The sequence below is a fragment of the Calonectris borealis genome, chromosome 10 (assembly GCF_964195595.1).
Source record: "Calonectris borealis chromosome 10, bCalBor7.hap1.2, whole genome shotgun sequence".
NCBI lineage: Eukaryota > Metazoa > Chordata > Aves > Procellariiformes > Procellariidae > Calonectris > Calonectris borealis.
Genome location: NC_134321.1, coordinates 24907847 through 24934126, shown reverse-complemented (window position 1 = coordinate 24934126; position 26280 = coordinate 24907847). Strand labels below are relative to the sequence as shown.

General features: G+C 44.6%; 1 protein-coding gene across 5 annotated transcripts in view; it reads left to right on the top strand.

Moving 5' to 3' along the window:
- Positions 1–3195: 3195 nt before the first annotated feature.
- Positions 3196–26280, top strand: part of BICD2 (BICD cargo adaptor 2) — a 101236-nt gene continuing 78151 nt past the window's right edge. For all 5 annotated transcript variants that reach the window (XR_012675112.1, XM_075159463.1, XM_075159462.1 and 2 more), the window contains exon 1: positions 3196–3676. Coding sequence is in view for 4 of the 5 variants with exons in the window: in XM_075159463.1 (XP_075015564.1) it covers positions 3437–3676 (240 nt within the window). In the remaining variant the exon portion in view is untranslated. The remainder of the gene's footprint in view (positions 3677–26280) is intronic.

The following is a 26280-nucleotide window of genomic DNA, read 5'->3' as shown; positions in this document are numbered from 1 at the left end:
CCGTGTCCTGAGAGCAAGTCATTACGTGCAGATTTCAGTTTCGGAAAGGGAGGAGCACCGAAAGATAGCTAATTTGTTCAAGTTCGGAGTTGCAGAGAAAAACCTGAGCACAATGAAGGCTCAGAAAGTATGAGGCGAAAGAAAACAAGCCAGTATTTATTATTAAAAATATCTTATTGATGAATCAGTTGTGGATGGGTGGGATTAGCAATGCTACCTAGCAGGGGCAGACAAAAGAAAAACATAAAAGGCAACAGATTTGAGAAGAAAACCTAATACTTAAAAACGTAGTATGGAGGAGAATCTGAGAGGCAATGTTTTTGTTTTCCTCACTTGGGTTTAAAAAAGAATCAGGATGCTTAAACTCCCTAAAAATGTTCTAGGTCGCACAGGGATGGTCGTAGTGGTACAACAGCATAAATCCAGTGCAAGAGAGTGAAGATGCCTTTACATGAGAATTCAGCTTTTTGGAAATAGCATTAAACTTTCATTTTCACATGAATTTCATCTGGAAATGGTGAGTTGCAGCTACTGCCATTTTATTGTGGGCATTTCTCAATAAATCCATGGGGGAGGCACTGTGTTGGAGGCTGCCAGAGCTTGAGCAGACCAGGAGCAGGAGGCGGCTCTGCCACCTCAGCTGAGCGTGCCTGGGGCAGGATTTAGGGTGAGGTCCAACGAAGGTCCCCTGCCAGGCCTGGGGCTGCCTCTGCGTCACTCACCCCCCTGCTGGGTTTCAAGGCATTCTGAGCTGGTGCAAGGTTCCCACCACAGAGCTGTAATATGGTTTGAGTTGGAAGAAGAGGATTTCATTAATTCAACACCTCATTTATGATACATTTTTCTGCCTTCCTAGCACATTGGCTATGGCACGTTAACTCCCAAGGTCACCCGAGTTGAGGGATTAAAAGTAACGCTGAGGAAATGTTACTGACTTTACGTGATGCTCTGCCTATCTCTTTACTCTGTTCTTCATCAGATGCACCTTCTCTCACTGAGGACACCTGTCAGAGACACCTCTCAGTACCCAAATCCAAAGATCGCACAATTCGTGATGAAGTAACTACCTGGATTTTAATGGATCCCTCTGGGGCGTAATACTAGAATTTGCCAACGCAGCACATTCCTTGAACAAAACCAGCTGAAGTCTGAGGTTTCGGGTAGAAGTTAGAAAGGAGAAGGGAAAGCCGACTGTGGCAGTTGCGCCTGCCAGCTGTCCCTCTTCTCCATCAGTCCATGGCTGGGCCAGAGTGAAGCAGAGATGCTCTCCTCTGTGTCCTTAGCTGCTGCCAGCCTACCAGTTCTCTTAGGAGGTAACAAAGGAGAGGCATATTTCAACAGTTTCACGTGAAATGCGGTTGCCTGGAGCTTTTACAGTCCTGTGGCCGTATGGTCCAAATCTGCTGAGGGCAATGGTGTGTTTTGCACCAGCTGAAAACGATGTAAGCACACAGGCAGCCCCAGGTAGTGCCTAAAAGCAACAGATTTTAAATGAGCTTCGGCACATGCAGCCAACATGGCTTCAGAGGAACATAAAAACCTGATACCGTACCGATGCTGACATATTGATTACAGAGTGGGTATGCGAGTATTTTCTGGCTTAGGCCAACCAGATATTTATTTGCTATTAACAGAAAAACTTCCCTGAGGAATTCTGAAAATAAAAAGCTAAAGACTTAAACATACACCCTGTAGGCTGAGGACATCAACTTGCTACTTCTTAGATCCAGGTGACTGCGTGTCGCATCGGTGCTCACAAGACAAATACATCCCTGCACGTGAGGCACAGAGAGCTCCAGGCGGTGTCAGGGCCCTGAAGAAAAATTGGCTGAGGCAGTTTCATGACTAAGAGGCAGTGTTCAGCCATTATACAGTTTATTAAAGGCATAAGGGTTTATATGTACCAGGACAGAGCGTGATGAACACAGGCAGAAGTTGAAAGTAGCTTGAAAAAACCCTGCAGCTGTGAGCGAATACGTTGCTTTATGTTCTAGACCTTGTGAAGTGCTCAAACACGTAATTGTTTTTATTATGTTTGGCATTTGCTTACCAGTTATTTTTGACACTGGAAGAAACTCTGAGCTGCATTTGCTGCACTAAAGGAGGGTGAAGCAGCAGGGGAGCCAGGCGACCTCTCCTGCTGATGGTGGGGTGAAGCAGTCGTCTCCCCTGCCTGGGTGTTCACACCACCTTTATGGAGCTGCTTAGAAATTAAAATGGTCCAGCTAAGAGAGGCATTTGGCCGCGGTCAGCCTTCATTATGTTTTAGAAATTAATTCTACCCGTGGTAGAGAAACGAGTATCCCAATTTCTGTGCCTTTGCCCAATGGTGTAACCCGTAGCAACAGCTGATCGCATTTTCCGATCAGATTGGCAACTCCTTTGTCAAGCAGCATGATAAAGTTGCCCAAGTATTGCTGTCTCACAACTATTCATGCCAGTTGAACTTGCTGCAGCATTTCCCTCCTTCTATCGGGCAGTCTGGTGGTACCTGAGCACCTTGTCCCGTGGGTGTGCTTATCCCCAGGACGACGCGAGGGAACGTGGGTTTTGTTCCAGTTGGTGGATGCAGAGCTACTTGAAGCAGAAACTGCCGGGGAGATGTGAAACACCAGGAACAAATGAGATACTGGCAGCTCTCGTGTGCGGACTCGGGGGCTGACACCGGTACTTCTCACGTTAACCTTCTCTTCTCCCCATGCTGGCGTGGCCTACGATACCCTCCATTCTGGCAGATGGGAACCATCCAGCCATGTCGGTGATTTTGCCCCCACGCGCGGCTGCCGGTAGGTCTCCCTTGCCCAGAACTCACCTTTTTATATTCACCCTGACTTCCAGCCCTCCTGTCAGCACTTGTTGGCGAGGAGCCGGCCGCCGGGCACGTGTGCGTGTGGGGCACTTCCTGCCGCACTCCCGCTTGGGCTGCCTGAGGGTTGGTTTTTGGCGCCGTGGCTGCCGGGCCGGGCAGCTCAAGGTCACGTCCAGCCCTTCCCCACGGACGCGCTCCCGCCACCGCCGCCCCCCGCAGCGCTGCCCCCGCGCCGCCCGCCAGGGGCCGCTCTCCTCCCTCGCCGCCGCCGCCGCCACCGCCCCTCGCGGCGCATGCTGGGAGTTGTAGTCCAGCGGGCGGCGCGCCCCGCGGGGTCGGCGGCGGGCGCGGACTACCGGCCCCAGCGTGCCGCGGGGCGCCGGGCCGGCCGTTCCTTTTGAATGATTTCACTGCGGTCGGCGCTCAGGGCGAGTTTCGCAGCGGCGGCGCGGCGTGGGGGGATCCGCGGCGCAGCGCAGCGGGCGCCTGGCCCGTTGATGGCAGCCCGAGCGGGCCCTGCCATGGCCGCCCGCGGGCCGCGGCGCTGTTAGGAGCGGCAGACGGGCTGCGCGTTCGCCCTTTCGTCCGCCCGCCTGCCTCGCCGGTGGGGAGCCGGCCGCCGCCGACATGTCGCTGGCCATGGAGGAGGAGGAGTACGCCAGGCTGGTGATGGAGTCTGAGCCCGAGTGGCTGCGGAGCGAGATCAAGCGGCTCTTCCAGGAGCTGGGCGAGACCACCCGGGAGAAGATCCAGGCGGCGGAGTACGGGCTGGCCGTGCTGGAGGAGAAGCAGCAGCTGAAGCAGCAGTACGAGGAGCTGGAGCTGGAGTACGAGACCATCCGCACCGAGATGGAGCAGCTGAAGGAGGTGAGGCGGCGGCGGGGGGCCGGCGGCAGGTGCCTGCCCTGCGGGGCCGCCCGGGCCCGGGGCCGGGCCCGAGCCCGGCCACTGCGGGTGAGGGGGGCGAAGGCGGTTTGGGGCGGGTGGGAGCGGGACGGGTGGCCGCCTTCGGAGCCCGGGGGTGATGGGCCGAGGGGCTCCGGGGCGGCTGTGGGGCGGTCGGGGGGTCAGGCCCCCGCTCCCCGCAGAATTTGGAGCGGGGCGACCGGGCCTCAGTCTTGCTCCGGGCTGCGCGGTTAAACCCTTCCTTCTCCAAAATGACAGCTCTCGGAGACGATTGCCTTTTCCTTTCAGACCGGGGCGGGGGGGGGAGGGGAAGGCTTTTCTGCCCCTAACCCCTCTCCTGTGCCAGGGGGATGTGGGGGGGAAGCGGGTAAATGCGATTCTTTCTATTCGCGTCCCATTTTGCCTCAGGCTCTGGCAGCAGGTCGGCCTCAGGGCTGCAGCACGGAGAGGGCCCCTCGGCTGCCCCCCGTGAGCCAGCGCAGCTCCGGGGCCGCTGGCTGCGGTCACCAGCTCCTCCGCGGAGAGGGGGCCCGGGCGGGCGGGGCACGGCGAGGGCAGAGGCTGGGGATCAGGGTTTTGGTGGGGGCCGTCACATGCCTGCTTCTGTGTGGGGGGAGAAACCTTGTTGGTGTTAATGACTTCCTTTATGCGGACCACCACGAAAATCGTATAGCGGGCTTTAGTTCACACACCTTTGTTTTGCTGCGGTTCCCTGTTGTTGGCCTTTTTTTTAATTATTTTTTAAAAGGAAACTTCAGATCGCATCTAAGCTGTACAGTGGAATAAGGTTTGTCAGAAGAAATGCTGTTTTCTTAGGTCAACTGACGCATAAGTTTTTCTCATGCAAGATCTTCTCCAGGTCTAGAACATAGGAAAAGCGCTGCCTCGGGAAGAGTCCGTGCACAGAGTGGCACTGACTTGCCAGAATATGTAGACACATGGTTAGCTCTCCTTGAGAGCAAAGCTGATCCCCTGCCAGTCTACTACATAGCATGTCCCATGGGAACTTGTCTGCCTGTACCCTTGGTGATTTTGGTGACTGTTTCCGTGTGGGCAAACCCTGTGTTGCTTTTCAACTGATTTAGGCCTTGCCTTGATTGCAAAAGATCTGATACAGCCTAAGAGGTGAATATATGTGGATTTATTTGACCAGTGCAAACTGTATCCGATGGGTCTTTGGTTTAGCTCAGTCAGTTGGAAATGGATTTGAAGTAACATCAAAATATGCTACTTCAAAGGGAAAGTAAATACTTGTAAATGGACGGGTACAAATTAAGCTGGATCTGTGAACGTTGTCAAGTCCTGCATTCTGTGTGTCTTTTGGTCTTGTAAATAAAGCTTTATTCTGCTTTTATGATGTTAAACAAGCATAAGCAAAAGAGGTTAATTACTTTGAATTACATGGCTATAAACTTAACTAAATATGCAAGCTGAACTGATGTACCGCTGTAACTAAGCCACTTGAGACCAACACAGCAGCATACAGTAGCAGAGATGCTACATGAAAGTCAAGGGTAGAGGCAGCCTTGAAAAGAAGGCAAGAGCAATAGAGTTGTGCTAAAGGGGAAGGAAAGTCAGTAAACCCGTTTGGTAGGTGAGATGGGAAACATGGCACCGAGAAGTGAAGGGACTGGCCCAACCTCATTCAGCAAGCCAGCACCTGACCCACGAATGGAAGCCAGGTTGCCTCAGTCACAGGTAGCGCGTTATTCACTGGGCTGTGCCACCTACACTTGGACATTACGTGGTTTTGCTTTCAGATGGAAAAAGACTTGAAGACAACTTATTTTTGTTCTTTTAGGGCTGCAACATTTCAGAAGCTTGTAAAAGAGATTTTAAAAAAATTAAAACGGCAGGATCAGTAATGATTCACTCCTTTTTGAAGGACTTGCTTTGTGTGTGCGTGTCCTGTTGTAATTAAGTCAAAACCTGGGAGGCAAACAATTCTGGGAACAGCTTGAGGAGTCTGCTAGTTAGCCTACACAGGGAAAAAAAGCATTGCTCCTCTAGCTTTCTTGTGATGCTGTGGAGGAATCTGGTCTGCATTAGATCTTGTAAACCTTTAGCAGATGCATGAAGCATGCTCTCAGAGGAGGAGTTTATCTTCTTTGCTGTTTATGCAACTTCTTGCTTTTCCCAGGCACAGCTAGAGGAGCCTTGCATACAAGACTTGCCACACTCCAACCTAAAGCGACTCTACCTTGGGTTACCTGAGGTTGTTCTTGGGGAAGGCAGGGGATTGATGATGGCATGTCTGACTAGAACAGGCGTGCTTTCTATCTCTTGCTTCTTAACTGTGACTTCATGCAGCCTTTTAAAATACGGCAATTCTAGTCTCTATAAATCTTGTTTTGTTCTTCTCTACTACATCTGGAGACCTCAGCAGCACAAGGCCATGTTACGCTGAGTGCTGTGCAGGCACACAGCAAAGTTTCCTGTCCTGCTGCGTGTTGTAGATTTGGATATACTTTAATTTGTTTAACGTTATGAAGCACTCCGTATCATGGCCCTGTTCATATCGTAGGTAAATGGGCTCTTAGCATGAGAACTTTGTAATATAGTTTGCTGAAAGTATAAGCTTTTCTGCTGCAGTCTTCAGATCTTCCATAGCTTTCTGGCCAGGCTCTCCTACCTGCTCCCCATCCCCAACTGTGGCAGCATTTCATAGCTTTAACCTCCACAGATTTATCCCTTTAGTAGGTGCAGATGGCATCCTCAGAGCTGCACTCCATTTTGTAAAGACGTCTCTGTACACCCAATATTTGCAATTCACGTCCTCCTGGTGAAGCTGGGGAGCTGTCCTGACCTCGCACTGGGGCTCCACACCAACCTCTCTTTAGTCAGGGTCCTTGATAAATTGTTGACTCTTCCCTGAGTTTGTCCTTTTACCTGCTTACGTGCCGACTTGATCTCATATCTTTTATGGTAATTTGTGCTGCATTTCTTCTATGATTTTCATTTGAGAGAACTAAATATAAATTGTCTCCCCAGGTGAACTTATGGGTTATCTTGAGTCCCACCTTTGCTTTTGTAAAAGAGAATTGATTTCAAACTTTTATTAAACATTGTAGTTAAATAACACATTTTTTTCCCTAGTTCAGAGGAATAAGATACTGGCTTTCTTATAGTGAAATACTACATCACATTGCATACGTACAATTTTTATTGTTGTTTTTTCCCCTCTAGGAGATGAGTTGTTTCTGTAGGCTGTGTTCAACTAGTAAGTCATACTGCAAGCCTTTGTCTGCGATGGCGCTAACTGTATAAATTATAGGGCTGCCTACCTGCCTGAGCCGGGATTTCTGTAGTTACGGGAAAGATACGTAGGATCAGCTCTTTGTGCACTCCAGCTCACAAAAGTGATTGTCTGGGGATTCAGTTATTGGTGTTCCTGATGATTTGTAGGGGAACGTGGCGCAGAAGGTTAGCTTGGAAAAGGGGTTATCTGCTTCGCTCAGTACTTTCAAGTTGTTTTTGAGATGTCAGTTAGATTTATAACTAACTATTAGCTCAGTTATGAAACTGGCTGCTGTCCAAAGCTCCTTTCTGATCAGGTGATTATATTGTATTGGTGATGGTAGACTTGCGTTTAAATCCCTTGGGAAACATGGGCATTATATTATGAATTATTTATTTTTGTAATAATGTAAAAGTCTGCAAGTAGACTGTGGCTGTCCTTAGACTCTAAAAGCATGTGTCAGTACATCACAGTTAATGTGATGTATATGGTTGTATATGGTTTTTAAGGGAGAGGAGGGAAAAAAAAAAGCTTACAAGGAAGAGTGGCAGTGATCTGTACATGACACTTAATTTCTCTGTAGGGTGGATCTTGTTTCTGTTCTTTGCCTTTAAGGATTGTGTATTGACTTTATGCCATGACATGAATTCTCTGTAGAGGATTCCTGGGTAGACTTGGAAGCTGTCTTTGAAAGAAACATTCAAATAACACCTTGAGCTGCTTCATTTCCCATTAAGCTAAAGTGAGGTGTGCTATGCAACTGAAGTGATATGTGCCCGGGCTGTAATATTTGTGCTGTTTATTTGAATGTACTGCTCAGGTGGAGTGTACAGTATCTGTGATCACTGACGGAAGTTTTGCTTTGCCTAATTCACTTACATATGTAAGAGTTAATTGGGTATGTGATACTTCATCCAGACTGGTTTAATGTTTTAACTGTGCACCTTCAAAAGTGAAGCAGTCATTCCCTTTCCTTTGTACCTTACATAGTGCTGTATACCTTATAGACAGAAACGTAAGCTAGTTACTGAAATAGCAGTGACTTTCCTCACTGGATTTATCTACTTTCAAAGCATTTTACCAATTGTGCTGCTGTACTGCTGTGCTCATTTTGAGTGTAGGAACATAAGGGCGAAAAGGGAAGAAATGGCTGGGCTAAAGTCACCTAACAAGCCAGTGGCAGACTGGGATTAAATCCTCTGTGCTCATAGTTCAGTGCTGGATTGACCAGGTCTTTCCATTTAATCATGGTAAATAATGATGTTCAGTATTAATACCTCTAAGGCCTCAGGTACACCTCTGCAGCCTCCTCCTCCTAACAAATATTCAGGTGTAATATTGATTCCTGCTGAAAGCGAAGGACCTTAACGACATTTGAGATTACCTCTAACCCTCCAGCGCTGTTAAAACCAAAGGGTTTACTGCATAAAATAAAGGAAATGTTTTTTTAAATAGACCAGCTTAGGCGAAATTTAATTCTGGTTATACGTATGCAAATTTAGAATAAGAAAAGTACAACTACAATTTGATGTTGGGAACTGACACCAGTTTTGCGCATACTAATGGAAAATAGTTATACTTCTGTGAACCTGTCTTGTGGATTTAATGGTGATTGTTTCTCGGATTCCAACACCTGCCACACTTGAAATGTAAGAAGAGAACAGAATTGCTGTCTCTAGTGTAAAATTAGAATGAAAACTGTGGTTGGAGTAAGCAAAATATTCCCGTGCAAACTAAGCTTTTTATATTTTGATAAATCATAGTTGGTTTACATTAAGAATAGAGCCACCTGTAATTTTAATCTGATGTCTGCAGCAGTATAGACACTTAGTACTGTGTTTTGGAAAAGCTACTTTTCTTACATATCCTTATTTTGGAGAAAACAAAGCCTGAAAAGTTCAACATTCCAGTTTTTCCTGCTGTACTAGAAATAGTAACCTGTAAGGCTTCATGTTGCTAACTTTGCCAGTTTTGCTTGAATTGCCTTTCTTAAAAATCAGAAATAATAATATTCTTAAAGTGATTATTTCAGATTATTTTCTTGTGGAATTGCTGAATTTTCTTCTTGGCCTTTTTCTCATAAAATTCACTACACCATATGTAATAGAACATCCATGACTATTTGGGTGAATAGTGAGGACCTTCAGGTAGAATAAAATTATTTAAAAAACCCCCATGTTTCCGGAGCAGTGGTTTTCCCTAAGCTGCTCTAGTCTCAGCTGAGAGCTGGGTCTTGGTGAAACGTGGTGTTTTATTTTTGTTTTGTGATGCCTGTCTCTGCCTTGGCCCAGAATGAGGGCTGTCCCTGACCCTCCAGCAAACATTGGATAATTTGTTTCTAATTTTCTACATTAGATTAAACCCAAGGTTCCATGAAACAAAAGTGTGGCAGGAGTAGTCCCATTTACTACATACTTTTCCCCTGGAAGTGTGGCAGCGCTGGGTGTTTGCTGTCCTGGTGAAGGGGATACAGTGAACTGCACTGTGCAACTGAGCCAAATTTTCATCTTTATTCTTTTTCTTTTTTTTGTTAGCAAATTTCTTTTTGTCTTTGAATTAGGTTGGTTCCTCGATTTGGGTCACAGGCATGCCGTACATGGTTGTGCAGGTACCACCTCACCCAGAGCGTGTTACAGCAGCAGCAAATAGGTGACGAGAGCTTGACGGTGAGCTTGACGGTGAATCTGCTGCCTGAACAGCACAAAGTGTAGCGTGCGTGGGTCCTTCTTGCCTGACTGCTGGAATTAGCAGTCTTGGGATGCTGCAGTGGTGACGCCATTACTATCAGGCTGGCGGTTATGGTAGGGGTCTGTACTGGGACGTAGTCTCTTGCAACACTTTTTTTCTTTACCCAAATAAACTGTTCCTATTAGCATCCTTCAGCGCGAAGTCCCGGATGAGGGCACTTTAGAGCTGAGGCTCTGCGTGAGAGGAGGGCTGCCTGGGTGTTCAGAGCGCATGGTGACAGGGTCAGCAGCGGGGGACAGACAGTCTCGGCAGGAGAAACACCGGATCAACTACGGCATGTTGGCAGCCTCTCTCTGCAGGTACTGCAGGGGGAGATTTCTTCAAAGCGATACTGCTGAGGCCTTGGGTGAACCTGGAGGGCTTCTGATGGGCACCGCTACGCGGTGACAGCTGTGTGTTCCTACATCCCTGCAGCGGAAGTTTGTGCAGCCCCTGACGTGGCAGACATCCTGCCTGGAAACGGAAAGTCTCAAACCAAGTCTCAAACGTCATCGACGTTTTGTTGCATGGGTTTTTTGTGCAGCTCTGCTACGGTGATACCCACGGTTTACTCATTTCAAATCACAATTCTCGCTTGCTATTTCAACATCTGCTGGAACAAAGTCGCTAGTTTCAGGGGTGTTAATACACAATTTATCTCTTTGAATTTAGGACAATTTTTCTTTTAATATGAAAGAAAATTCTAATGATTTGGAAAATTGCCTGGTTTCCCTAGGAGGGGAACAAGTGGGTGGGAATAGCAGTTCTCAGGTCTGTGCACTGCCCCGGAGTTAATGGATTCACCATTTCCTCTTTCGCTCTACTCTATGTGAGGTTGTGACTAATCTGTAGCAGCATGGGGCCATAAGATGACTTCCAGAGGGTGATGCATCCTCCAGGCATTCATTTGCTTTCTTCCACTGCTTTTGGCAGACTGCGGAGAATTGTTTGTTCAGATCTGGTAACCCAGCAACAGAGGAATATAACGTGGGTTTGAAATATGATCCACAAAACCTTAGCAGAGGGAAGTGACATAAATAAACTTTGCCATCCAAATGAATGCAGGAGCCTCCATTTCAGAGAATAACCAAAGTTTTAAGTGTCGTAGCTGCAGAACTGTCACTTTTTTTCTTATTTTCCCGCTCCTCCTGCTCTTGTCTTCCTTCTTTCCACCTTCTGCTTTACTTCCCGTCCTCTCTCCCCAGCTGTTTTCCCTACTCTGGCTGAAATACACACCAGGCAGCGGGGTCTGCCTCCACATCCCGACGTGTGTCGGGCTCACCCCGCAGACAGGCGTCACTTTGGAGGGGGTAGGTGGGACCCACCTGAAGAGTCTGCTAAAAGCTGCGGTCTGTCTTGCCCATAAAACAGATGGGTTTGCCACCGGGGCTCTGGGGAAGCAGGGACCCACGTGGCGTCTGGAGGGTCCTTTACACAGAAAACTGCTTGGCTCTGGGGTCTTGTGTGCCTGGACATGGCCCTAATTGGGAGCGTTTGGCCCAGACGTAGCTGAAGCGTGGTGCGGGAATGGATACGGTTTCTCTGCAGTCCTGTGGCCGTGTTCGGCACTTGGGTCAGGGAAGGCCGTGCCATATTAGGACCTATATAGCTCTCACTGAAACGAGTGGCATGTCTGGTGGTGTGCTGCACTCGTGCTGTATGGCCCGGCCTCTGTGGTATGCCGCGGTCCTTTGTCTTCTTACATCTTTTGGTTTTACCCCTTAATTGCTGCCAACGTGCAGTCTGGATCTTAGCAAGCTTATGGAGTGGTGCTGAGCGCTATGCTGTAGGCAACGAGGTGGTGTTACAGTAAATTCGTCAGGAAGTCTCTCCGCACGTGCTGTCAGTGCTGAACAGAACTGGTCCTGTAGTTTAGCTCTGGCTCCAAGGCAGAGAAGTGTATTGACCTAATGGATGAATAAGCTTATTTCTTCAGTGTTGCTACAAACTAAAAAGCCGTTTGAACTGCCATCTAACCTACCAAAACCAGCTTCGTTGCTTCTTATGCACAGAGAGTTTGTTACATGCGATTCTAGTCTCTTTTCAGGGTCAAAATCCTTTTTGTTTTCAAATGATCAACGGATGATGTTTATTTGGAGCTTGTTCTGTTGCATGAACTGATGAGTGTAAAGTAGAAGGGATTTTCTTGCGCTCCCTGCACACAAGGCTGTGTGGGTTTTGAGGGAGAGATTTGGTTGTGATGCCCAGTGCGGCTGCATATCATGACATGTCTGTAGTCCAGCCCAGCTCTCTAGCTCTTGCTAGAGCTCGGCAGTGGGTGCCCTGCCGTTAGCTGTGAATGAAACTTTGCGGCAATATGACGTTAGGAAGGAAACAGAGAGAATGCATTTTCAAGCAGTCAGTATGTAATTATTTTGTGGTTTGCTCTGATGTCATTTGGAGGGGGCATTCTGGCCTTTGAAATGGGAATCGGCTATTGTAGGATGAATGCAACTGTCCCCAAGAGGCAATGAGCAGAAAAAAGCAGTGTCGAGTAGCATGTGCCCTCAGCTTTGGTACGTACTATCAAAAGAAGAAAGATTATTTTGCCAAAACATACTTCCCTAAATAAATTTTGGTCTCTGATTTAGCTGAAATAATTCAGCAGTGGTCCTGATTTAAACTTTTCTTAGGCACAGTTTAATCCAGTAGCTTTCTGAGACTTGTATCTATGTGAATAAACGTTCCAGTCTGACTCGCATCTTAGTTCACTGTGTTCAACAGCTGCACAAGCAACTCCACTTGGCTCCCTTTTGGTGATGCTTTCATAAAGTGTTTTTAACCAAGAAGTGGTTAAAATCGTATTCTCGGCTGTTAAAATCAGGTAATCATTTTTCACATAAATAATTTCTCTTGAAATGAGGAACAGGGGTTGATCTATTCATTTCCGGCTCAAATTTTCTTCTGTCCCCTTCAAACTTATATAAATGTACATAATTTAACAGCTGTAATGTCAATAACAGTGAGGCTTGACCTATAACAAGAGGTGTCATTTTTCCCTTCATCAAATACCCATTCTTCCATGTGGTTCTTTTTTTTCCCTCAAACTTGTGTGGCTTCAATCTCTGACATTTCTCATTGCAAAAGTCCATTTTACACATTTGGTAATGGTTTTCATTCTGTCACTCAGCAGTACTGGGATATTCTCCCACATCTTACAGCTGCGGTGGTAGGCAGAGTGTTTTAAAGAAGAATTTGCATTTTGAATACAGCAACATATTTAGTGTGACGAAACGTATAAGAAAATGCAACCTTTGTGCACCCTCTGAAGTGTTAGTACCCTTAAGAAGGCTTTGTCCTGGCCCTGTCCTCTAGAAAAATACGCTGATTTTTTTTTCTCCCAGTTATAATGGAATGATAAGCTTTGTGATCTTAAATAAATCCGACTGCTCTAGCTTTTGTCGGCCAGCTTTCTGGTCTTTCATAACAATATGGATGGTTGTTTTTAAATTTGAATGGCTGGTTGGTTTTTGAGACGAATGAAATCCTGTCATGTAAAAATCTGTCTTATGTGTACGTAACAAGTAAGCCTAATGTGAAAGTGGGATCTTTAGCATACGGTATAGCTACACAAAATCTGCATTTAAATAGTGTAAAGGAGTTAACTTCAAGTGCATGAAAACCAGAACATTTTGTTAAGTTGGAAAATCCCCTTGCTATGGCAGGTTTATTTGGCATTGCTTGTGTGTTTATGCGGCGGCCTTTCTTTCCTGATGGGAAGGAGAAGATAGGTACAGTAGATCGCAATTTCAAGTATTACATTGGGCTTATTTTTAGTCTTGATTTGCAATTTCTTTCCTTGTATATCTTTAATAAGAATTTTACTTTAAATCCAGACTAATCTGATTTTTTGTCATTGTTTTGGCAAAAATTTCTGAATTTTTCAGTCTGCTTGTGTTAGGATATAATGGTCTTTTCTTCCTGGCATTTTTGTGATCAAAACCATTTCAGGTGGGCAGGAAGGCACTTATCTGTCCCCTCATGTCAACTGCAAAGGTTACATAGAGCCAATGAGGGCAGAATTGTAATTTACTTTTCCTAATTAGTAAGATCCCTCTAACATCTGATTATTCAGTTGTGATGAGATCCTCTGGGACTTCAGTGGGAACAGAGACCAGTCCAATACGACTTCATTTCATAGGTGAGTTATGACAGTCTTGCCAGAAAAACTAATGGAAGCAAGAGGGACTTAAGAAAACATTAAGACCTCTTTTCTGCCATGTGCTGGGCTTGCACAAGATGTGCCAAGATCTGTGCCCATACTTGTGCAGCAAACCTGTTCCGGGGAGACAAACCTGAAAAAACTGCCCCGTTAGCCTCAAATACAGTTTTTCATGGACAAAATCTTGGCTGTGCGCACTACCTATTTATTGGCAGTGTTGCCAGTCTTAAATGCCAAGGTATCAGGAATTGTGACTTTAAAAAAAAATCATGCCTACAGTTTTTTGAAGTGAGGATAGAGGAAGGAGGAATTGAGAATTAGGTTGACTTGTTTATTTTGTGCACGCACAGAGGCTAGAAAGTGCTTGAACTGCCCCTGCATTTTCCGCTTCTCCTCTCCTGAAGAGGATGAATTCCGTGACTCCAGTAGTTGAGTTTTAAATATCAAATAATTTAAGACCTCTGATACCCATGAGACGGTTTTGTATTTGCACATCTGACGTTTTAACTGAGCATCTAACCTTGTACAGATGTTTGTACTCCTAAGCCCCTAATATAAACAAATGCATGCACAAAATCATGCCCTTAACTCTGTAGCAGCTTTGAGTTTTATGTGAGTTAAGGCTTGTGCTTTCAAAGAGCCTTTGTTGCAACTTTTCTAAAAACAGCAGAAAAGTGTAGTCTATGTTGTGCTCTAATTACTTACAAAATGGGAGATTTAATGGGAATGCAGACAGACCCTGAAACCTAATGACCAGGACTGCAATGACCTTCCTTCCCCAACAACAGGAAAATTATGTGCTAGCATTTCCTTGGAGCTGTGCCTCAGTGTTTGGTGGGAGAGCAGGCGTGCTGCAGTGTGGAAGTTCAGTGAGACACCCATGTAAATACTTGGATTTTGTTCTGCTGTTGCAGCACCAGATTTTTGTCTTGTTTTTCTCCCTCCTTTATTTTAAATGCGTTGGGAATGTTTTATGGGCAGGAAATGGGAATGGCTGTTTTGTGAGCATGGCTGTTTTGTGAGCACAGCTGTTTTAAATAAACTTAAACCAGTAGAAGGCTGTTGAACTATATCCTTTCGGAAATGGCCAAAAACCTCATGGAATTGGAATAGCTTATTTGCTTTTTGAAACAGCAAACTTAGTTTTTAAACTGTCCTCTTGCATCCTTAGTTTACAGCATCACAAGTTTCCTTACTGTGTCAATGAGGCTATTAAGGATGTTTCCCTCATTAAATTTGTGAGACAGTAAATTGAAGAAAAGGGATTTTAGATTTTATGCTTTATTACAGGAGTTCAATCTTAAATTAACGTTCATTCCTTCTTCAATTCTGTTTTGGGTTAGAATTTCTAATTCTTTTTACCCTTGTAGAGAAAGGAAATACATCCTGAAATTCCAAAAATCTGTTTTCAAGTAAAACTTAATGTGCTTAAGCAATTCTTGATAAAACTCCCTTAAATACAGTCCATGAGATTGGCGCTTTCTCTTGCATTTGTGTTACAGTACAGGCAATTAAATACTGAATGGATGGACTTGGCTAATTTAATGTGACCTTGGTGAACTGCATTGAGAAATCTCTTTGAACACATAAAACCTAATTGTAAACACGGATTTCCCCATGACACACAGCTAACACAGTGTAGATTTCTGTATTACTTTGGAAGTTAATAAAGCATAGATGTGTATTGAATATCTTGCAACAGGAGGCAGCTACTTGTATTTTTGTTCCTTACTTTCTGCGTGTACATATGCATGTCTGGCAAATTCTAGCGTTATGAGAAGACAGAAGAAGCTCAAGTCTTTCTTTTTTGCATACAATAGCTAAATGCAAGAAGAAAATACCTTGAATCTGCTGCTCTTTTTAAGAATGTATTTTGAAAGATGTTTATGATCATTCATTTTTTATATCTATAATGAAAGGATGTGTAAATCATTCTCCTATGTAGATCTGGGCAGCTTCCAGCTGAGTGGGGGGAAAGGGTAAGGAGAGCAAAAATGAGATATGAGCTAGCAAGTGAGCTTGTAACTTTAAATCTTTGTTTACGCTGAGTGTTATCAAAACATTCCCCATGACTGCCCAAGCACTGTGTTCAACAGAAACCTCCTTCCTGGAGCTGTGGTGGTGGAGGATGTTGCAGCCTTGTCTGATACCTTTCACTTTCTCTCTCTTTTTTTTTTTCTTTTTTTTTCCCCTTGCTTTTCTAAAGTTTCGAAAGGGTGTTGCTTCTGCTTTCCAAATAAACTTTCCTGGAGAATTTCACTAGATATGTGAAAGGATTTTTGAAGGCATCTTTCCCAAAAGCGAGTTGGGTAGTTGTAGAGCTGCCTCTCGTTTTCTGGCTCCTAGCCATTCCATGCTTGCCATTGCATGAAGGTTTGGCCCTTTTGTTCAGATCCCTTCTGATTACAGCTGCTGAACTCAATCTCCTAATTTAATATGCATCCTTTTGGTAATTCAGTTTGGTCTTAAAATTTCTTTGCGTTCAGAAGATAAAAGGGAGTACATGGAAAAGACAACAAATCTTTTTTGGAGTTTTTTTTCTCAAAGGATGCTGTTTCTCTCACCCTCCTGCCTGTCCCTATACGTATTGTGCACTCAAGAGCCGCAGTCTTCATGGACTTGAAAGGGAAACTTGGAGGCTGGGGATAATCTAAGCTGCACAGGCTGGACAACTGCGTGGGTGGCAGGTAGGTCTGTCTGAGCTCCCCACTCCCCACAGGAACAAGGAGAAACTGCAGTTGCCTGATTCGACAGACATCAGCCAACTCCAGCCCTCCTTCCTCTCTTAGGTCATATGTTCCTCTGTAAAACCCACAGGGTTTTGATTTTGTTTTGTTACTATTGCTGATTGTGAAATTGCTGCAGTTGGAGAGCACAGTACTTGACATAACCTTTATAAAGTTTCTCCTTTTTCTTTTCATGAAGGATTTTTACCAAAAGGCCTTCAAAAGTGAAGGCTTAGAGTGAGATAAAAAATATTAGGAGTTTTATTTGAAATTTAACATTACTAATCTGTTACAAGCCTGTCATATTTTTCTTAAAATGTTAGCAATTGCCATGTGTAACTTGCTTTTAGTTGTGCATGTATGCCACGTTTTGTCTGGCATGGGTTTATTTATATAATAAACATTACATGGTAATTTCTGTATTCACTATATTAATATTATAGCAATGCCAGATGGACAAGTATATGCACAATTAGCTTAAAAAGAAAATGATAGGCCTTGGCCCAGGCTACTTTGACTAAAGCATAGTTAGCAGGAAGGAATATTGTTCTGCAGCGGGATAAGTAACGTCCAGACAATAGAGCTGTCTCACTCTCTTGTGACTATCTCGAAATACTAGCCAACTTCAAATGAAAGTTTATCTTTGCAAGACAGATAAGTTTGTCAGTGGTGGAGAGCTGATGGTGATCTTGCAGCAGATTTACATGTTAATACCTTGGTGCTTGTGTGTCTTTTCTTGACCAAGTGGTGGTTTATCTGGACGAGCATGCTGGGCGCTATGAGGGTGAGCGACTGCAACGCGAGAGGGGATATTCCACTGGGAAGCTGCCACACAACAGCATGTAGCTGACTTACAAACTGCGGCGAGAGATTGTACTTTCTGTGTGAGAATAAGTGAGATCACCTCGCAGTGGTTTCGGGTGGGATGGACGGAAAGGGCTCAGGACGTGCTGATTAGGAGCATCCGCTGGTAGGAACGTGCATGTGTGCACTAGACTCTTCTGGCTCTCAGGTGCAATTTGAGGGTTTGAATATATCTGCTAGCTCCCACCTGCAGCTTTGTCAGCAGCTTCATTTCAGCCATATTTGACTCGGATTCAATAGGCAGAATATAAGGCAGCTATTTTTGTAAGTTTCTTCTTTTAGGGGTAATTAGTACTTTTTTTGCATGAGTGCAGCTTATGTACTCTACTGTGAGTCCAATTCAGGAAGCTATTTAAAGGTGGGGTGAAGCCAAAATATCCAAACTAATCCCTGGGAAATGAGACCGCTTGCACTTCACTGGCTAAATTAGAGCAGTGTTTGGGGAGTAGGGGTGTTTTAAAACATTTCTCCCCTCCCCCACTGGTTACAATGAAGTCTTGTTCTAAGATCCTTCAGTAATCACAGAAATATTTTAAGAGCACATCTGAGTCACTTGGAACAAATCCAGCTGTGGAGTTGTTTAGCTCCAGCCTCTAGTGTACTTGTGTTGTTCCAGAACAGCCCATAAAAACTGAAGACTGAACCATACCACATACATAAGTAACCACAAACACAATGTGCCATGTTTAACTTGTTTTTTCATTTTCTATACTTTGCCCATAGGTATGGAGCTTCCATCTTTGGAGGCATTCAAAACCCAACTGGACAATGCCTTGAGCAACCTGCTGTAGGTGGCCCAGCTTTAAGCAGGGAAGTTGGACTAGGTGGTCTCCAGAGGTCCCTTCCAGTCTCAACTATTCTGTGATTCTGTTATCCTGCTGCTTATATATATATATATAATTTTTTTTTTTTTTTTACATACTGTGCTTTATAATATGCTCCATAGTTTGGGATACAGTTGTACAGTTTGATCTCATTTTTATGATTCCTCCCCTCCAGCTATTTTTAGGCAGTGAGTACTTGCTGAAGAATTGAGTTGCTGAATCTAGATTTTAGCAAGTGGAGCATGTGAGGTATGTTAGGTGTTTGACTGGATTTCGGGAGGGCTGAAGGAATGCTGATTGCTGTGATACTTGCAGGATTACCTCTTAGGAAAGGAATGCAGAGATGGGTCATCTTCTGTCAGGGTCTGGCCTTTCAGAGGCCTTATAGTTTTATTCCCGCATTTAGGTTTTTGCCTGATCCTACTAATGACTCTCATGTTCAGGAGTTTTGAAGCCCCCCTCTCGCCCCTGCATGTATTCTGCATCATTCTACCCTCTATCCTTGCAAACTGCTATTTAACTCTTGGAATGGTGTGCATGAATTATGGGTCAGCTTTAAATTCTGTGGGGTTCTAGGATGGGAAAAATCCTGTATTTCAGGATTAATTTTGACTCAGGTGAGCCATGGCTGATTATACTTTCCTGTCCTCCTGGGTACCCAGCGGAGGTGAGCACAGCGGTACCTCTTCTCACAGAGGTACCCAGTGGAGGGAGACTGTACCTACGACTGTCCATGGCCAGTAGAATAAGGCTTGAAGAATGGATCTTAGCTTGTAACTCCTCCTTTCTGAATTTTGGGAGGTTTTTAGGAAGATGAGAGAGCTGGGATGTAGGCTTTGCATCAGGACTGCTGGGACAGTGGACTTGAATGGTGGGCTGGCCTGGAAGTTTGGAGGAAAACTTTCCCATCAAAATGTTCTGTATTTCAGTCTCCCATGCATGCGTGCTAGGGTAGGGAGAGCGTAACTTTTCCCGGCCGTTTCACGTTTGAGACACCCTCCACCCAAGGACTTAGTAATAAATCAGCTTGATCTTATCCTCTCTGTGGAAGGGGACAAGGAAGAGAAATGTCTCTCATGATTCCTTGTTGCCTACTTGTTTGACTTGGGAAACAGGTAGAAACCAAACAACAGGAGTACAGTAAGAAATGTAGTGATGACAGGGAGCTGCTGATATCTGCAGGTACATCTCCATAGAACGAAAGCTGTGTGGATTTACATTAGCTACTACACTGGTTTGTAGCTGGTTGTTCTAATCTAGCCTGTGTGGCCAGGCGCCCTGAAATATAAATGAGTTATTGGGACTGAAGCAAATGGATCTTTTTAACGTGACACAAAGCCTGTTAACATCAAAATTGGTTTGATGTTCCCTCTGACCTCCCCATTGTTAGGGTTTGCGGGGAGCATAGTAAGGCATTCATTCCTTTCATGCTCCTCAGTGTGTGGGACTGCAGCTGGGGAACGTCTCTTGGAATTTGGCTCATCCGGGGAGGCTTTCGGGGCTGGCAAGGCCCCTGCGAGGCGTCTGTTCGGTTTTAAGGTTCTTGGCTTTGGGAATTGTGAGAACTGGCCTGAAAGAGCGTTTATCGACCCCGTGGTCTACCGTGCCTCTTCTTCATCAGCGTGGTTGTGTGTGCCCTTATTTTCACAACAGGCCTGTCCTGTACTTACTCACAATAGGCCTGAAATAGCATTAAGGTTGACACTGTATTTCTATGTGTGCTTCACAAGGAATGTATTTTCTCATCTTATTATCATTGTTCTCCTCTGTGGCAAGGTCATCTCCATAGAAAGTGATTAATTTGATGAAAGTATTTCTCTTGCCCTGGGCTCCTCTGTTTGCTGCGTAGTACCATGCTGTGTTAGTCATGTGTTAGCTTTGTGTTACTGCATATAATATTAGGCTTTGTATGAAGAATGTGGCCTTAATCTTCAGCGGGCACTGCTGTATGAGGGAATAGAGCCTTCACAAGATGTGGAGTTTATGCAGATCTGAGTTTTGTTCCATTGCCTCTTGGTTCAATGAGGCTTTAAAGCTAGATTTTACTTGCAAAAGATTGCCAGAGCTATCAAGAACAGCCCAGTACTTGGTGTCTGTGTGCTCGTGAATGCTCTCCAGTGCACAGGCTTGGATTGTTTAACCCTTCCTCTTGTGTTTTAAGATCAGTCTTAATGCTGCCTTTGGAACTGGTGTTGCAGCAGAGCGTAATTATAGTGTTTTCCCATTGGATTTACTGATCTAGTGTATTGAAATTTCTATTTCTCTTTCTTCTTGGAGTGCAGAAAACCGCTGTAATAATGGAAAAGCTACATTTGAGGAATTTGAATAACATCTGTGGGGACAGCTAGAATTCCTCTTACTCCCTTTCTTTAGTTTTTCTTTAACTTTGAGGCCTTTATGTACTTCAAAACAATGTCTATTTATAATGCAACGAATCAACTTGCTCAAATTCTAGCTCTAAATGTGAAATGAGCTTTTGGAGAGACAGAGAATTCTTCCGTGTAGTGTTAAAAAATAAAATTGATCTGCTTCAGTATGTCACTGAGCGCAAGATGGGGCTCTGCTTCTCTCAGTTCTGTGTTGGGATTGTAGTTTGGTTTTGAATTAATCATGCTTTAGACATTAGTCCTGTATAGACGTACATGTTCGTTTGAGAAAGAACAGCAGGGCAGCCGTGGCGGTGAATGCAAAGAAGTGTAATAATATCCAAGGAATGGTGGGTAGTGTGCTATTAAGTATGCCCTTAAGAAGAGCCATGTGTTTGATTCTGAAAGGCTGAAGAACGTAGCTTTAAAACTTACTTCAGTCCTGACTTTGCTCTTTACTACAGTCTCTTGCTTACTTTTCTAAATCTGCAAAAATGTACTTTTGATAAATTACCTCTTTGTGACGAGAGTAGGGCAAACACGAATGGAGATGTCCTACAGAACTCATGAAGCCGAACGCAGAGGTGTAGCTTAATGAACACCATGGCGCTCTAAACATCTCAGTGTATCTGCTGTGTCCCTGCTGTGTGGCTGCATTAAATACGTATTGCATATTTGGGGTCTGGTTTCCTTCCAGGCCCACTCTCTGTCTACGTGTAATGCGTGTCTTAGCACATTACATCTTAAATGTAGTTAGATGCTTTCAATCATCTGTTGGCAATAATTTCAGCATCCATGCAATTGCACCAGAGCATGCGGAATTGCTTCGTATTCGGTCCTGTTGAGAGTGGCAGAGCAATGAACTTTTTATCAGCGTGCCAAGAACGTGGTACTTTGCAGTGGTTTATTCAGTCAGGTAATATTACACAAGCACTCTGAATACATAACTGCAAAAATGTATGTATCCCTCATTAAAAAACAAAACCAAGCAAGTCAAAATCCCTCTACTGTTTGCTCCTCTAAAGTGTCTTCCAAGGCATTTTTGAGTACAATGCCAGGCTACTTGATGTTGAAGGGAACTTAAATGTTTAGGGAGGAATGCCCTGGGCAAATGACACAATTATTCAAGTCAGGTATTGTTCTCAAATAATCCACAGTATTTCAAACTAGTATGTGCTTACTTGCTGAAACTTAAGTTTGGTCATCCACTTTCTATTCTGTAGCTTCTGATGCAACTAAAAGAAGGTCAGAAATTATCTGCTTGCATATGTGAAAACCAGACAAGAAGTGTAGTTCTCACATACTGGTAAGGTTAAAACGACACTGTTCCTTGTCCCAGATAGGATGATTTCCCTGTCCTATGTAAAGCCTTAGACTGAAATAATAACTTGAATAGACTTGTATCTCTGACAGTTGCTGGTTAACTAGATTTGGTTAATGTGTGATATTTTTAAGGACTCTTACACGGCTCTGTTGCAGGCTGTGCTTTTGATCTTTAACTTGGAGACCAGCATGGGAGACAAACTTCAGCCTTAGGCTAAGAAGTTGGAAGCAGTTACTGCACAAAGGGGATGAGGACAGTTGGCTACCAATTCATATCTGAAGGCCAATGTGGTCGAGCAGCTACAGGCTCGCGTCTCTTCTTCGCACTCCTACTTCCTCCTGCTCTTGGTTTTGTTCCTCTTCCTCAGTTTCCTCCTTAACTCTATTGCAGTCTCTGCAGTGCAGGTTCCCTTGATCTCCCTGCTGCCACTGTTATCCTGTGCCACTGTCTGGACTGTCTTCTCTTATCTTCTCCTGCGGACAGATGCTCTTTGCCTCCTCCTTATAAGATTTCCTTTCTCCCTTGACACTACTAGTTCTCGTGGCTCCTCATCTAATCAGTCCTTTGCTAACAATTCTCTTGTCCAGCTCCCAGCCTCCTTGCTGAAGAGCCTCTTTCTCCCCTCTCTGGTTCCCAGTATCTTCACGTGGCTCAGCCAGCTGGGCAGTGGCATCATCTTTCAGGCCTCAGGCCCTCAGAAATGCCAGGCACTGCCAAACGCGGGTAAGAAGTGGAGGGGAAGGAGGTTTAACCTTGGCTTAACCTTAGCCTTCTCTATGCAGAGAAACTGCTACTTTCCCTTGAACTTTTAATAAAAAAAGCTGGGTTGAGTTAAACTGTGCAGTAGGCTCTGGGATGTCCTATGCCAGCCTAAACTGGGATTATTCCAATTTATTGTTTGAGCACAGATGTAAGACTACTGCAGCAAAATCTGTTTGAACAAGAATTAAATTTTCCTGGACCCCGTTCTGGAAGAGCATTAGGATTGCTCCAAATTAGATGACATTTGCAACCGGCTCCTGAGTGGCTGTGAGCTACTGGGTCTTGGCAGGGCTCTGGCAGCCCTACACCTGAGGCATGTTGTGCATCTGCTCTGGCAGAGCTCTCACTGCCCAAAAATACAGCCCCATGCCTCACTCGCCTTGTCACCAGGGAATGGGAGAGTGGCACAGCGAGCCAGGGTCTGCAGGGAGGTGCCTCTGCTGACGTGGCCAGACTGATACCAAAATGGAAGAAATTGGCATCTGCCCCGATACGTGATCTCAGCTTGAACCAGTCAGGGCCCCGAGCTGAGCCAGTGCTGGTCTTGGCCCTATGTTTTATTTATATCTGAGCCCCTCAAAAGGCCGCGGCTCCTCCCTGTGCATTGTGGCAGCTTCTCTGCCCCTCAGCACTGCGGGCTCTTCCTGATTTGCATGCCGATGAATGAGGGTTTGTGTCTTCCTTTGGACACCATTGACTCTACAGAGGCACCAGCAGCTGCAGCGCTGCCGGGTGCCCCTCGCCTCCTCTCCCTCACCCCCGACGGGTCCCGGCGGCCCGGGGTGGCCGTCCTGCCCGGCCTGGCAGCCAGCTAGGGACAGCCTGGGGTGGCTCTCCGCTTCTGGCCATGGAGCTGTCGCTGGCCAGTTGGAAGCTTTGCAGGATAAAGGCTTTTCATTGCTGCCCGTGTCTGCCAACTCCTATTGCAATTAAAGGGTAATCTTTTCTAAATGGTGCTAAATTAAGGCTAAATCCCTCCCTCATGCCACATAAGAGGATGAATCCCCGGTTTTCTAAAAACAGCTTATTGTTTGGGCCACTGTCCAACCGACTCGTACAACAATGGTCTGGATAATTTGTCTGTTGAGAGGACTCAAACTTTTTGGTCAGTCTGTCTGTGTAGATCCTACTCAAAAATCCCCTATGGGGAGATATGGAGAAGTAGTTTAGTTATTTACCACTTCCTTGTATTGCATTTGGTTTGAAACTTGGGAGAAGTTTCTGCTTGCCAAAGTCCTTATCCTGGCTGCCACGGCGGTGGGGAGATAACTTTCCCTATGACCATGTGTGCTAGGTCCATGCTGGCAGCCGTCAGCCCATCCGCCACTGGCCGTGCACGGTGTAAGCGTTATGTCAAAGCAAACAGTCCTGGCAGCGCGGGTTGGTTTGTTTTCTTCAAGGCAACTCTGTGCATAGAACTGTAGTTTCAATTATTGTTGTTTGACACAAGGCTACTGCCATAACATAAATCGGTGAGGAGGGGGTTAACTTTTGACCTCTCTTTTGGGATTGCTGATCTGGATTAATAAAGATGATGTGCAACAAATTTCACCCTCAGGAAAAGGAGGGGACTGCCTTTTGATCACTTGTTAACACTAGGCTTTTATGCCTCTTTTTAGGTGAACTACTGTGTCTGTAGGGCAAGCTGCAATCAAAAGTTTATTTGCTTATAAATATGTGAATTTGTTTTTAAAAATGTTCTTAAACAAGGAAATGCAGTTGAGTGGTAAGGAGGGAGGGGGCAAGAATGGGGGCACAAATTGGTGCCCAACTCATCAGTGAATGTGCTACTGTAAAATGTATCCAGAAGCTTGCTTTTATTCTGTGTTTTAACACAAGTTCCCTTGGGGAAAAAAATCATTTGGGGAATTTCAGTGGGATGATTCCAGCAATAGGATCTGAAATCCTGTACTATTATAAAGTAGTATTATATAAAATCCTCTATTATTATATAAGATTTTTTTTTTTCCTCTTGTTCACTTATGACCAGATATATAAACGTCCGTAACATTCCTACAACGATCAGACCTGGTTTTGGCTTCCTTAGAGTGTATACAGGCTCCAGGACTAGATGACTCCTGAAGTAGTTGGTCTCACCACAGCGTAAGAGTTGGTGGTTCTTGCTGGGATGCTGGCAGACGGGTTCAAATGCATAACCTCCTCAGGCAGGTGACTTTAGGCAGCTGAATCTTCATAGAGATGTTTGGATTATAATTAACAGCAACAAAACCTGCATTATGTTCCTACTGAAGGTGAGTTCAGAACTTGAGTCAAGATGTGTTTACTTGTTTAAAGATGGGTTTTCAATTAGCAGCTACTATCTGTAGCAAGTATTCAGAAAGTGGGCTGCACCCATGTGAAAGGCCTCTGGCTGGAGAGACGGTAAGAATCTTTAACAGACATCCCCTGTCTTGGAAAACAAAAACATAAGCAAAACTGAAGAGCTGGCCGAACAGCTGTGCTGTTGAAAAGTGGCCTTTGAATTAGTCCTTGCAGCAGTTAAAAAATGAAGTTCCCTCACATGTCCAAAATCCTAAATGAAGTTTCCTGTATACATTTTTTTTAAAAGCTGATAATGACATTTGTTTCTTTTTAGTGGGTATGGAAGTCAGTGAGAGCACTGCTGAGGAATGTAAACATTCCTCCGTGCTTCCTGCTGTTCTGCTTTGCTGCAGTCTCCTGCCCTGCTGAAATCAGGGGTGTGATGAACTTGTGAGCACAAGAAAATAAAATTAGATCCATTCAGAGGATGAAAAAGACTTCCTTTTTATTTTTAAACAATAATTTGCCATTGCTTCATTAGTACTGCTTAAAAAGAGAGTCTGAACGTAGCCCTTACCTCTTTTTATTTGGTTTCTGTGTATGCAGTTCTGTCTTTCATTGTTTAACAAGCAATTTGGGATCTGCTATTTGTGGTCAGGATTTTACATTTATCATCACGGCTGTATTTACTGTCTGCCATGAAAACCAGAGAGTTTTGCACACTTTTACACAGTGGATGTACAGTCATACCGGATCTGCATTAGGTAGCACTTCATACCTAAGTTTACACTTGGAAACAATTACCCATGGAGCAAGGCAGCAAAAATGAGATTCTTATCTCCTGAAATGATGAAGCACATGTAATTATTTTTAAATTTGTCTGCAGGGGGGAGAAAATCAGTTCACTAGATGTATGTACGAAGTCTCAGTCTTCTTAGTTGGAAATTAATTCTTTAATGAAAAAAAGAGATATATTTATGTTTTGAGTTAGCAATAAACAGATGTATTCCACCAGCTAGTGCTTGATCCACTCCTTTCCTTTGTAATGTTTTTTGCAGTTTCTCACCATGTGTAAATCCATCATGCTGTTTGAACATCTTTATTGCTCTTTATTGGATCCTCTCTAGCACTAGTTTCATTTCAGGTTTCAGACCTTGGCTTTGGACTCCCAAGACAGAGGTTTTCAAGACACTCTTCTGGAACTTGTTGTGTATTAAATGTCTGCTGAGCAATTCTCTGAAGAGTTTGGTAATTCCATCTTTTCTGTGTTGAATCCTGCAAGTTTTGATGCAGCTTTTAACTTTGAAGAT